Source organism: Charadrius vociferus, unplaced genomic scaffold (genome assembly GCF_000708025.1).
Source record: "Charadrius vociferus isolate BGI_N301 unplaced genomic scaffold, ASM70802v2 scaffold436, whole genome shotgun sequence".
Taxonomy (NCBI): Eukaryota; Metazoa; Chordata; class Aves; order Charadriiformes; family Charadriidae; genus Charadrius; species Charadrius vociferus.
In genome coordinates, this window is record NW_009649187.1 from 1,454,565 (window position 1) to 1,468,730 (window position 14,166).

At 38.1% G+C, this 14,166-nt stretch overlaps 2 protein-coding genes across 3 annotated transcripts in view; one reads left to right on the forward strand and one right to left on the reverse strand.

Moving 5' to 3' along the window:
• FFAR4 (free fatty acid receptor 4) overlaps positions 1-4,848 on the forward strand; it is a 5,536-nt gene extending 688 nt beyond the window's left edge. The window contains exons 2-3 of the mRNA XM_009888793.1: positions 489-617; positions 4,441-4,848. Of these exons, the coding sequence (XP_009887095.1) occupies positions 489-617; positions 4,441-4,848 (537 nt within the window). The remainder of the gene's footprint in view (positions 1-488; positions 618-4,440) is intronic.
• Positions 4,849-5,899: 1,051 nt separating this feature from the next.
• Positions 5,900-13,110, reverse strand: RBP4 (retinol binding protein 4, plasma). 2 transcript variants are annotated; one of them, XM_009888691.1, is made up of 6 exons: positions 13,073-13,110; positions 12,755-12,883; positions 11,973-12,109; positions 11,707-11,813; positions 9,854-10,066; positions 5,900-6,104 (listed from the first exon to the last, which is right to left on the reverse strand). In XM_009888691.1, the coding sequence occupies exons 2-6, from the start codon at positions 12,881-12,883 to the stop codon at positions 6,091-6,093; spliced, it is 600 nt and encodes a 199-aa protein (XP_009886993.1). In that variant the 5' UTR covers positions 13,073-13,110; the 3' UTR covers positions 5,900-6,090. The 2 variants fall into 2 exon arrangements, with proteins under 2 accessions (XP_009886993.1, XP_009886992.1); XM_009888690.1 differs by having other exon boundaries at positions 12,755-12,890; positions 13,064-13,109.
• Positions 13,111-14,166: the final 1,056 nt, after the last annotated feature.

Genomic DNA, 14,166 nt, shown 5'->3' on the forward strand with positions numbered 1-14,166 from the left:
TTTTTTTTTGCGTTCCCGTGTGCAGCTCGGAAATCCCCTTTGCAGTAATCTTCCCCCTTACCGAGGTGTCGGCATCCTGGGAGAGCTGCGTGGCTGCCCAGCACATGCGGCAGCCTCGGGACGAAATGGCCATGCACAGATTTTGCTGCCTAGTATTTTGAAATGTGTACAAAAGTGCACCCAACATGACACTCAGATACATGATTAAGTTGAAGGTCTGTAAGTTTCAATTTTCAAGTTGCCGTTAGCACATGATATGAAATTTATGGCAGTATTTAGATTGTGTACAACACATCTATTTGTAGTTGTATGGGCTTTTGAAACCATGAAGGAATACATTAATTGATGCTGTCTTTGAATAGAAAGTTTTCACAAGCTCGGTTTAGTTTGCAGCCATTTTCTCTGTAGGCATAGAAGGAGATAAGGACAACTTTGAAGGAAAAAATAACGGTACAATGTTAATTTTCTTCTTTATTCTTTGTAAACAGGAGGTTCAGATTTGCACCTTGGTTTGGCCCAGCTTTGCAGGAGAAATAGTTTGGGATGTGACCTTTGCCATTGTTTTCTTTCTAATACCAGGATTAGTCATTGTCATCAGTTATTCCAAAATCTTACAGGTATGTTTTTCCTTTAAATTTTGTTGTAGAACAAAGGGAAGTATACAGTAACTCACTAGGCAACAACATTTGTCACTGAATACAAATACACCTAAAGGGAATAAACATCAATTGCTCAGTAAACGGTAACTATTGGTGGTATACACAGTAAAATGAGGCACTTCAACCTGTACATAACAGCCTGTACATTTCATCTGAAAACATGCTTGAACAGGACATTGCCAGAAGCCCCACACAAAGCACAAAGTTTATCTTCATTTATGTATTGTATTTAATACACTTCTCCATTTGTCTGCTGTTTGTATTTAAAGACTGTCGATCTAAATGCTAAAAGTCAAGCATTTGAAATAACTAAAACCTAGATTGTGCTTTCTTTGAGCCTAAATTCCAGAATCACAAGGGATTTGTAAGAAAGCGAAGAGAGGCAGGGCTATAAAAAATCCATCCCTTTCTAGATCTACTGATTTTCTGCATGTATGTTTAGTACACAGATCTTGTTAGATTACACTTATTCTTCCACAATTTCAGACTTCGCGAACAAAAACTGTAAATTAAACACTCTGCTTCCACTTTCTTTCTGCATGGATGTTGTTTAACTGCTGAAATGTAGGCCAAGATACCAGGTGCTACAGAGTTTTAATCTATATTCTACCAAGCATGATACGAGTTACCTAAATTCCTTTTAAAACATCTAATTTCCTAGCCCTTCCTCTTCCAAACACAGAATGAGAAAGAGCTAGAAATCTTCAAACTAGGCGCTGCCAACGTCTAGTTTTCCGGAACTGTCTCCAAAAGATTCTTGACTCCGGTATTAGGTAATTAAACTTCTCATACTATATAAAAGGAAAATTATAAGTTTTGGGAAAGAATCTCAAAATACACAGATTATTGAACAGGAAATCAACTGATGAAATGCTGAGCTCCAAGGGGCTGTGGGTGCATGCACCAGAGCTGCACGTAGATGTTTCCCTGAAGCTCGGACCTTGAATTGGGGCTCTACTTGTACTTGCCTATTGATCAGGCTTAAACTCAAAATCATCAGCTCTTAGTTTCTGTACGCTCTATAAGCTTATTGTAACCTTGAGGTAAATGCATTAGGTAAACCTCTCCCAGTGAAGTAAAGCACTTGTTATTTGCAACCTCATATTTGCTGTAGCCAAAGAACATAACCATAACTCAGTGGGGAGTCTGAGCCCTTTGAAAGAACTGCAAAAAACTGCAGGCCAAGGAATGGCACAGTCCTTGGTCAGAGAGCGGGACAGGGACGGTGTTCCTCTTGTCCTTGCAGACTCCAGATTACAAGAAGTAAATTTAGAAAACACAATGGCACAGAGGGAGCTAGGAGGCCAAAAAAGTGTTTGGAATACTGGATTACAAGACAGCCCCATGCTGCCATGCTCACATTTCTTTTCCACTTTGATAACACAGATGCTAAGATGCGTTACCATTTTTCCTGAACTGAAAAAGGAACGAGGCCCATAGCAAGATCCCATCTGTTATAACTGAATCTTCTCTCTCTCACAATTCTCCAGGAAGCAACCAGAACTCAGCTGGAGAATGTCTTAATCCCTGAGTCATTCCCGAGAGCAGATTCACTCTCACATGGTGAGAAGGCTCCATGGTGCCAGTGCACGCAGAGTACAATGCTCACTGCTGCTGGAAGCAGTTCAAAGCATTCAAATAACACAGCACCTATGATGATGAAGATTCACTACAGATATAAGACCTCAAATTTGTTAACAAATATACTCTACAAATGTATACTTCACAGTTTAATCTGAAACAGTATTATTTTTTCATAACACTTCCCAGAACTCTGGCAAAGATGACAGATTAGAAGCCATGATTTGTAATGAAGTTATTTGTTTTTGCACTGTTCCCCCTTTCAGGCAAGACTGAGATAAGAGGCTAGAACTAGTAAAGACATTCATGTTCTGTAAGTTATGTACTTGTATATACGTGACTTCTAAGTTCCTGGTTTTCGGAGTGTGGTCCAGATGCCCACATTAGGTATCTGGATTCCTTATACTAGGCAGACCAAAAAGGGATCCAAAACTGCCACCCCATTTCAGTTGAGCACTTCCTTAAGATGCAGTTGCATCTTATTTCCTGCAGTCCTGGTGATTCTTGCATTCTTAATTCTAGGCTGTGCAGCTCCAGCAGGAAAGATGGAGGGTACCTGTATGGGACAGATACAAAAGAACCTGATGAGGACATTCTGTAGCCATTTTGAACAGTGGAGGCTGAAGAGGGTACAGAACTTGGTTTTCCCACTTTTCCCCACTTTTATATTAGAAGTGGATATTATTAGTCCTTTGTATTTTATGAAACCTTCATTCTCGCTGAGGCAGGTTAGGTGCTTTCTGAGAACAACTCTTGGATTGGATTATATGGAGGAGTTAGCCTAGTTTCTGGATCCCAAGTGGGATCTTCTGCTGTAGCAGAAGATCATCAGGCTGGAATAGTTTTACATGTTCAAAACATCAATTCTCTGCCCCTTTTAAATCGGGGAAGCAGCTAGTGAGTCTGTCCCCTTCTCAGGCTCAGCAGCTGCTGAGAAGTCCATTTTTGGATCATGGGTTTTGATCTATACACCTGCATTCTGTTGAAATATTTGGTAGATGTCTAGGTTCTTAATGAATATTGATTCTAGGCCATCTATCTCTGTGACAAATTCAGAAAACTGCAGAAAGAATGACAAATTACTCAATATATATAACCATTTTCAACCTTACCTGAACCAGGAAACTAGTAAGTATTACTAGTATTAGAGTTATCCTTCCTTTTGTTATTGCTAAAGGGAAATGTCGCACATAAAAGTAGCAGGAAGAGTCTTACGACTTTTGACTTTCCTACTTAGCCACCAAATCGATCCAGGCTTTTGATAGTACCCCTTCTTTACCCATTGGGGGGGTGGTGGTGGTGGTGTGAAATCGCATCTCAATTATTTAGCCTAAATGTTTGTTTGCTAAATATTTAGGTTTTATTTAATTTGCCTCAGATATGTGAATGAAGCAAAGCCTTACTGTGCTATGCGAACTTCAGTGAAGACAGGGATACAGAGCATGAGATTTAGAGTTTTCTGCAAGCCATTGGGATTCAATATTCTCCCTGAATGACAGATGATTCACACCCATGAATGCTAGAGTCCCAAGCTACCCATAGTCTGGTGTATTATATCAGACAGTACTTTTACAAGACATAGATTTTCATAGTGACAAAAGGATCCCTAAGATTTCAGGTTAGTTCGTAGAAGGCAATTCTGATTACTGACTGAAAATCTAGAAGTTTACACAAAACAACGTAAAATTCCATTCAAACTTAACATGTATAATGAATTAGTTACTGTAATAAGTTCCTGCTGCTTCTAATACCTACATTATAATATCAGCATGGCCACAAAAGAATTAGATTGCATTCCTTCTTGCGCATCACCAGGATTGTTAACTATGTTCCAGTTTGCATTTGTGAAAAAAATCAATGGGTTTATTTAGGTAGAACAAATGAGGTCATAATTTGAAGTTAATGGGATTTCATGAGTAATTAAGATTCTGTTTTATGCTGAAAAGTATTTATGGCTGGTAGAGAGCCATGAGGAGAACAACCAGTTTGACTAATACTGAGATGAGTTCACAGCTGAGAGGAAAAAAAATGTTAATAAAGTGAGAATGTTTGAAATGGAAACATTGACAAGAAGGAAGAATGGAATTCTGCAATGCCTTTTTTGTAGTCACTTTTCAAAACAGAAACATCATGTGCCAAGATTTACTTTTGCACTTGTAAAAATGTGTTAATAATTCTTCTTTCATCTCTTTCACTGCAGATTACAAAAGCATCAAGAAGGAGTTTAAATGCTGGTTTAGCCTACTCAGAAAGTCATCAGATTCGTGTTTCCCAGCAAGACTACAAACTATTTCGAGCCCTCTTTTTGTTGATGATCTCTTTCTTTATCATGTGGAGCCCAATTATAATAATTATTTTTTTAATTTTAGTCCAGAAAGACAAACAAGATTTAAATATTTTGCCATCAGTTTTCTTCTGGATAGTGTTATTCACTTTTGCCAACTCAGCTGTCAATCCAATTTTGTATAATGTTGCCCATTTCAGACGTAAATGTCAGGAAATTCTTCTCTGTTGTACAGGGAACCCTGTAAGGCATGGGGCTGGTACAGAAACCACTGTAAGAAGAAGTAACCATGAACAACCAAATTTGTCTTTCATTACCAGATAATTATTTAAAGTTTGAGCTGTGCCACACTTTGGATGTTAATATCTACACTATCCTAGGTTGAATAGGTCACTGTGTTATAGTATTAAATGCCAGAGAAGGGGGAAAAAAGCTAAATCTGTATTTTTAATTCCTGCAGGTAAAATACTCTTGACTTCACTGCTTTGCCTCAGTAAGATTTGGACAATTTAATCCAATGGATTGAATTCTCCACTTACACTCAAATAAATAGGAATATGGCTGTGAACTTGGTGAATGTAAAATAGTTGAAATAAGTACTTACCAGACGAATTAATTTCTGTGAGAGTACATTTTCAGTTGGCATAAATGTCATTAACTTTAATGAAGTTACAGAGAATCTATATCAAGAGGGCACCTGATCCATTTTTACTCTATTTTCTACTGGGTAAGAGAGATCAATTTTCTAGTGAAAATGTACATCCTCAGAAAGTGTCTGCTCTTTTTTTCAATCCCATTTAAAAAAGGCACTTAGATAACTGACTGCCTGAACATAGATTTGGGCAGACTAACCAATATCGTGTGGGAAACAAGATGATAAACATGTATTATCATCAAGTGAATGAGCAAGTTGGTTCCATCTCAAATTAAAAATACAGACATAATGCCTGTTAATTTATAAATAAAGAATAAATAAGTAAATGTTTACTTGTCATGTGTAAAATAGTTCTTTTAAAAAGATACATATTTTTTATGTCTTCAGTAGTCACAGAATAAAATTAATCAGTGACATATCGGGTCCCTGAAATTCCTTTCTGCATCTTAAAATGATATTGGGAACAATTTCTAGTATTCCCTAGAAAAAAGATGACATTGTTTTTGAAAATAAATTAAAAGTTTTAGAAAGCAAATGCATATATTTTAGTTTTTTTTAATTAAAACTCTTTTAGTCAGAAATTGAAACCACTAAAAAAAAGAAAGATTAAATTCTTAATTACTGCCATCTGTCACCAATTCAAAATAGTGCATTAAGGTAACAGTTTACTAATAAACTCAATGTCTACATATGTACAGATGTGCATACAAACAATTTGCATCCCTTGTAATCCAAGTTTATTAAAATCTTTCATTGGTTTATTAACAAGGTGAGCTAGACAGCTCAGATAAATATACTCAAAATCTAAATGAAGCCATTTTTGAAAGGTTTTCAAGAGAACGCCCAATCAACGTGTTAACTTTACATCCATGGTGCTGTTACATGGCTTCTTTCCACAGTTTTGGATATCCTTAAGAGCAAAATCCTGAAACACACAAAAAAACCAAAATTTTGTTTTTCAACCACACTAGACAAAATTAAATATAAAAACTTTCACCATATTTAAAATGCATTCATGTCTGATTTCTTTAAGATGCTCTTAAGTCCAGTAATGTTACTTGTAATGATAATGCCAATACATCGCTCCACAGTTTATAATTCCAAAGAATTTTCAACTCAGAACAAAACAGGAATTCATCCAATCTGTTACACCTGTCCTGAGCATTTTAATACTTTGGCAAACAAAGTACTGGATAGATCAGTGATAAAAGAGTTATTTATTTACTTTAACAACCTTCAAATTATTTACCTTTTAAAAATTATTCATTTAAGAATGTCTTTCAAGAAAATAAGAATCTCCTCACCTCCAAAATGTCTAATAGAAATAGTAAATTACCTGAAAGAATATACCGCTCTCTGATTCACAGTTTTTGCTTCTGGTAAATGCAAACAGCAGATTCAGCTTTTCAGCTCTACTAACATGACATCATATTGTATTTACAAGGACTCCCACTGTGATATACACTCTCATTGCATAACTTAAAGCACCTTGAGCTATTACTCAGAGTAATATTTGAAAAGCAGTTGCCATCGGAAATGCACTGTAAGTTACAACCAAAAAACTTGTAATTTCCTAGGCTTCTCTTTTGCCTTAAAGATCCAGTATACAAAGAACAGATACTTTAGACATTTTTTTCCATCATGGTAAGCTTTGTACATCTATTAGTTTTTCTGGGAGGGAACTTGATTTGTGTACAGTATTAATTTAAAAAGTTAATGAAAAACCTTGGGGAAAAGAAATAGCTTCAAGACATAGGCAGAGAATGCAGAGAGACAGATACAAGCCTATTCTTGTAGGATCTATAAACGTCAATCAGAATTTTAGCACAATAACAACTGAATGCAGGTCAGTACAGACAATTGAAGTTGGCTTTTTTTGCTACCAATTCTGTAGCTCTTAATAGCAGAATTAAAACTAAAGTAGCAAGGCTTTCAGTCCACACATAAGGAATTTTGGAAATATTTCTGATATAAAGCTTTCAATAAATATCTTTTTCAATTTAGCTCACAATCATTCTCGCATTTCCAAATGTACTTGCTTTGCAGGAACATTGGCTTAATGATACTGGAGAATTCAGAATCAACTAACACTATGGTAATTACAGGTCCTTAGCACAGTAAGGGGAAAATGCAAATTCCTGGCTTTAAGTTTCTTTTTCATTTACAAACATTATGGAACTCGCATAGTCTTATCAGACACTGCACTTAGCACCTAACATCTGAATATAAATGAGGATAGAAGACAAAGAATATAGCACTCGGTGTGACTTGGTAGATTTGATATTTCTATAACAAACAAGGTAGTATGATCAACTTTAAAATTAAGGTTAGGAAGTCAAAGAATATTTAAGGCTGAACTTTCAAAAGACATTCTGAATTTTTATGTTTAAATTGCACTATTGGTTCTATATTCTGTGAAAAAACACAAGCACTGTATTATACAGAAGTTCTGAGGTATTTGAAAAATTAGTATCACAAACTATGAATAAATCAATATATTCAATTTTTCTTTTTGGTTTATACTTTCTTGCAAAGATTGACAATACATTTATTGCCTTGGAAGCCTCATATAGTGTAGAAATAATAGAAACGCAGATTCCACCATGTTTAATCAGACCGCTACGTGGACTAGCCCAATATCCTGATTTTACAGTGGGATAATAACTTCGAGTTTGACAGAAATGCAAGGAACCACCATAACACACAGCTCTCAAAGTCACAGCACAACAGCTGTATATCTACACTTCATCTTAGGCTTAATCCAAAATGATCCCTAATCATCTCATTATTTTGTTTTCTCATCTTCAGAAATTTTTATTCTTTCTGTACTTCATTTGAAGAGCAGTGAATGCAGCATTCAAAACAAGAAAGTACCATCAATTTATATAATGACATTGTTTCTTTTCTATCCTATCATTTATGCAATCATCATCCACAAAAGCCAATTTCGTGTGCATTTATGATGTCTCTTAGTCTTGACTGCCTTCAATCTCAGCTGTCTTTTATGTTGTCTCCAAATTCTCATTCAGGACATTTTTTGTTGTTGTTGTTGTTGTTGTTGTCAGGCAGTTTTTCCAGGTCACTAATCAGTATTCTAAACACCACTCACTTAGCAGATCTTTCAGGCAGCTGGTTATCAGCATACCTACTTTACAACATGGCAATATATAACTCTCTGTTTATAGATCAGATGAACAGGTAATAGAACCACAAGAGCTGACTGTGCTCATCTGTTCTGACTTTCTTTATAATACACAAAAGTTCCTTCAGTCAATCCCAGTTTATTCTAACATATCATTTAGAAAAGCCTTTAATCTTCATTTACAGATTTCAGTGATGAAAAGCATACAACAGCTCTTGGTAAACTGTTCCAAAGGTTAATGACCTTTGGAGTTAAACAAATGGCTATTTATTTCTGCTATGAATGTGTCCAGTTTAAAGTTCCATCCATTTTAATTTATTATTCCTATGTTTGCAAGTCCTTTATTATCCAGTTCTCATTGCTTGTGTGGGCAAGCACAGACTTTGCTCAGGCCAGCCTTTAGCCTCTTTCTGATGAGAAAAGATCAAGGTTTTTGAAGTACTCATTAGAGGACACATTTTACAAACTTTCAATCATTTTCTCTGTTCTTTGAAACTTCAGATTCATCCTCAGTACCCTTTCCAGTTATGATTATCGTCCAACATGACATAGCAAACAGACCTGTGCCAAGCACAACAGTCTCATATGAGTCTGTAAATTCATCTTTTGCATCCTCGGTTTATGTGTCTAAGAGTCACATTAACTCTTTCAGCCACAGCATTACATTGGGAGTTCACATTCAGCTGATTCACCAGCCAAGGGTTCTGTAGATGGAGTGTCTTCCAGAATGCAAGGGCAGGGTAGGGATGGGTACACTACTATTTTACTTGTTCTAAGTATTCTGGCCTGTCTTCTTCATTCTTTCCTATTCCCCACTCTGGGTGTAATCTTTATCAGTAAGTATATTACATTTTCTTCTACATCATTGATTAAAGTAGCATAAATTACCATTTGGCCTTTTTGAATAAACTTGAGAACAAGTGAGCTAATTTGTATCCTTCCCTGTGTTGCAAGCTCAGCCTGACTATATGACGCAAGACAGGGTCATACTTCCAATATGAGGGATATGTCCCTCTTCCACAACCCTTTGTGAAATGGTTGCCATGCGGACCTGTGAGAACAGACCTGCTATAAGATATCCTTTCCAAGACTTCTGTTTTTCTTAAAAGCCTTTTATGAAGAATTTTTCAAAGAAGTTTTTGAAAATACATTCTATTGCCTTCAACAACTATTTCGTTGAGAAAGGCAAAGAGTTCTGATTAAAGAGACACAATTTCTCTTTACAGCAACTATGAAGTTTATCCTTACTATATTTACTCATACTACATTGATTTAATTGTTTTACAACTTCCTCTAATTATTGCTTCAGCTGTTGTGATATGCCATTTAAAAAAGCTGTACACCTTAACTCTCCTTCAGATAAGGGAAGTAAAAGTTGGAAATAACTTACTTACAAGCTCTGGTTTTCAAAAGACAGTATCACAGCCACTAAGTAAAAGACTTCACGCACTTGCTATTTAATGAGCAAGAGACTCCCAGTGCTTTAGTCACTAAATCCTGAAATAAAATTCTTCAGAAAAAAATGTTCTTACCATTATGAACGATAACTCTGTATTTTCTGTCCAAACAGAGGTCTATCTGCCTTTGTCTGACAATTTTCTGTGCCTCTGGAGGCAATCCCTTAGGGTCCCGGGAGAACACAAAGGAATAGCTATCAGCACAAGTGCCATCTTCATTTAGTTGGCGGCAGGAATAATGAAGAGCATATGTATCATAATCTGTGTCCACTACCCAGTGATCATCATCTGGAAGAAACCATGGCAAAGAAGCAAAGGTGTTAGAAACACAAATCAAATCCAGTAAATCTAAAGAGATTGCTGCCATAACTCTGTAAAGAAAGTAATACGGTGAAGATTGGTATAAATGATAACAGATTAGCTCTTAGTTTATTCCTGTGTCCAATATTTAATTCAATGCTTTGTGGGAAGGTGTTTTGTGTGCGTTTTTTTAAAGAAAATAAGCACCTGTATCAGGGACAGTGATGGAGAGAGGAGGAAATGATTGGCACCACTGCTTCACCTCTAACATGGGTACACAACAAGAGCAGCGTGAAGTGCTAATAAATGCCCTGTAAATCCATGCCTGAACATCATCATAAAATATGGCAACAAACACAAAAAAGAACCATGTATTACAGAAGCTACCATGAAGTACAAAGAAAGTTTTCTTATTTTAACCAAAAAAGGGGAAGTCAGACAGAAAATAGTTAAAAAAATAAATAGAAAACTAAATGTGCTCTTCGCCATGCTAGTCATGCTCCAGATTACTCAAAACCATAACTATTTTCCTACCAGGGATGTTATTTAAATTGTATTTTTAAGGAAAAAAGATTATCATGCAGTTGCTATGTATGTTGGAAGTGTATTTGCTATGATAAACCTTCTTCTCAAAACACTGTGGCAATTTCCAAGAATTCTTAACTATTTAGCTAGGTAATCTGATAAATACCTGGTCACACAGACACCCTGTGCTAACAGAAGTGAACCCTAGGTGTTTGCAGTAAAAAGTGTCATCTCTGCACCTTCCTCTCCTGGAGCAAAAGATTCTCCCTTGCATTATGTCTGGGCTGGTGAAGGCAACACTGTATGTTCTCTTCCCATCTCTCCTGTGGTTGGGGACCACAGTTTTTAGAAAGGTAGAGTCTGGGGTCAGCCAGCAATCTGAAGTATCCATGAAAACATGGTTCGGCAGCATGCTGTGAGAAGATCTGGCAACAATTCAAGAGCAATTGACATCCAAAGCATTCTTTGTAACTGTGTTTTTGGAGAGAATGGAGCTCCAATCACTTCCAAATTGCACCTGCTTCTCTTGGAAACAATCCATGGAAATGTCTTGAGCTACAAGTATCTGAATCTCTATAATAAACTAATTCCTCAATAAACTAATTTTGCATAGGGTGTGACAGATGACAGGAAAATATGAATATATATATATACTGGATCATATTTGTTTCTTAAAACAGATAAATCTCTACATATGCAGACATCAGACCAACCAAAAAAACAACTGCAAAATTCTCTTTCCTGCTTGACCAATTCTGATGTTAGACTTTTCAGAGTTCTGAACTAAAACAAGACTTAAAATACTTCATCTGCCTTTCATTTCTTTCCAAACTGTGGCGTTTGATTATAGTGTTGGGTAACAAACAAAAGAAATACAAAGATATACAAAGACCTGGTCTTCAGTTGTTTAAAGAAAGCCAACCAGCTGTTCCATATAAAAAATAGTGATTACCTTGTTCACATTAAGGCTTTCCTGTATGATAGTTATTACATGTTTTGAGTGTGTTTAAGAAATCCAACACTACTTTTCCCTTCCCCAGCATGGACATACAGCATAACTAGGTTCCCAAGTAGTTCTGCATCATCTATAGCTAAGTACTCACTTCCTTTCTGCAGAAAAGAGGCAACACCCCAGTACTTCATCTTGAACTTGGCAGGATCCTGTGTGTTGGTGAAAGAGCCAATCATGTCAGCACAGACATCCCAGTTACTGTAGCCAGAGAGAAAGAAACAATCACATTCAAACCTAACAGCATAGATTCAGTGTGACTGTATGACTAGGACAGGGACAGCAGGCAGGATTAGAGCACCAGTAAGTGAAGCAGAAGCTTAGTGAAATGGAACAAGAGGAAGACTGCAAACAACTTACTTGAAGAGTCTGACTCTGCCCTTGGCGGTGGCAGTCATTTGTCCATTCTCATCTACGGTGAACTGGGCTACCACGTTGTCCTGCAGAAACAGCCCCTCAGGATCTTTTTTTGCCATGGCATACCAGGTGCCGCTGTACTGCAAGGACATAAGAAAGGCTGCAGTTAGATCTAGAAGTATGGAAAACAATACAAACAGACATTAAAAACTAGGCGAGGTGACAGAGGGGACGACATGAAGATCTTTGACACCGTGACTCAAAGTTGTATGTAAGAAACAAATGTAGCTGTTCCAACAGCATAAACCCACCAATATGTCCTAGTGCAGCCAGGGTTTGTGAAAGAATTGACATTTTTTTGGCATCTTATTTGAATCTGCCGTTCTCCAGTATTTAGAATACAAAATTTGGTGGGAAGAGCATAACAACTGGCAGATCCTGACAGATCTATATAAATGCTTTTTCTTGCAATGATGTCTGAAAACACCAGAGTATTTATTTTTCATAGACACAACCAAGTCACTACACTCCTTTTCTGTTTAGTCCATACAGTTTGAGACCAGTCTGCTAAACCTCAGTTTCTGCAGTATTCCTTTATCAGATGCATCAGGATCCAGCATCTGTGGAGGTGTGGGCAACATCACATACTTCTGCTGTTTCTCAGTATTGCAGTCTGTGACTAAATGAAAATGTGAACACACTGGTGCTGCTGAATGTCAGATTTTGTAGCATGGGAAGAGAAGTTAGGCAAGACATCACACATCCAGGAGAGAAAGAAGATTTACCCTGGTCTTGTTGAAGTTCTCCTTGACTTTGAAGTCGCTTACTCGACAGTCCCGCTCCGCCGTGGTGCTGCCCAGCAAGGCCAGCGCCAGCAGCAGCAGCCAGGGCAGAGTTCTCTCTGTGCGGGCCATCTCGTCCCTGCAGCAACAGCAAACAGAGAGAGAACAGCATCAGAAACAGCCTCTGTCACACAAGTGGGTAAGGGAGAAAGACTGCCCTGACAGATCCCCAGGGCATCGTGCAGCTTTCCCTGATGCACGTGCAGTGAAGGCACCCAGTTGTCCCCATCCCACCACAGCAGCGTCCCTTACAGACAGCACCAGTCCCTGTAGCCTCTTGAGAGCCCAAGTGTTGGTGGCAGTGCTGAGGCACCCAGACAGGGAATGCTTTATGTAGTCCTGGGGCTTTCGCAACCCCCTGAGGTACAAAGCCAGCATTGGAGGGGGAGTAGGGAGGTGGGTTGATGCATGCTGCAGGCTTGGGGCCCCTTCACAACAGCCTCTTGCATAACACCCATGGGCTCAGGTGGTCTTTGACCCTGACCTGTAGCCAAGCAGGCGCTAGGAGCAAATGCTTCTCTTTGGTTTTCCTAACCCAAAGGCAGAGCTCACATCTGGGGGAAGGGGTGGGCACATGTGTGGGGAGAACAAAGGAAAAGAGAAGCACCCCATCTTTGCGTGGGGAAGAGGAAGCTGCCTCCACCTCCTCTGTGATTTTACACACTGCAGTCCAAAGTCCTTCTTTCCCAATGTGCTCAACCCATTTACAATATGCAAACTTGTTTCCTCCACCTCCTCCCCAAATTCCTTTCCTCTCTTCCCCTGATAACCAGTGGCAAATATCACACTTGCAAGTTTCTGCTAATGTTTCTGAAAGCCTGGTCATGCCAGAACCTCCTCAGGTCCTCGTGACTGGTCCCCTCTTGCTTCCCAAAGGCTGGCTTGGGTGCCAAACTGTCCCAGGGACAGGAACCGGGGGCCTGCAAATCTTCAGGAAGGCAAAAGAGCACTTTTGTGGGGTACTGCAAAAGTTGTCAGGACATATGTGTGGCCTGCAAATACCCGGGTGCATGTATGCACCACATCTCGCCTTTTTGACATCAATTTTAAATCAGAGATTCCAGAATTTTTATTCTGTTTTCGGCAAACTGTTCTCGGCAAACTGTTTTCAGTTATATAAACCATTATTGTTTTCTCTTGTTCAGGCAAGTTTTGCTGCCCCTCAGTCAATATTTGTTCTATAGTTTCAACATCTTTAGGAAGCATTAGAGAAAACCTGTTAATTATTTTCTAGACATGTAACCAGAGCAGGTTAGGAATGATTGTTACAAATCACCTACTTTTTTCACCTCCCAATTGTGAAAGAATAAAGGCAGAAACTTGTTAGTTGAAAGGTCTGTGCTTATTACTTTAAG

What these genes read in the sequence shown, in the direction of transcription:
- RBP4 (XM_009888691.1), bottom strand. Translation starts at nt 12,883, where the DNA reads ATGGCCCGCACAGAGAGAACTCTGCCCTGGCTGCTGCTGCTGGCGCTG. An exon ending in AGAACTTCAACAAGACCAGG is followed by an intron (nt 12,110 to 12,754) that starts GTAAATCTTCTT and finishes ATGTCCTTGCAG; the next exon opens with TACAGCGGCACCTGGTATGC. An exon ending in GGCAGAGTCAGACTCTTCAA is followed by an intron (nt 11,814 to 11,972) that starts GTAAGTTGTTTG and finishes CTCTGGCTACAG; the next exon opens with TAACTGGGATGTCTGTGCTG.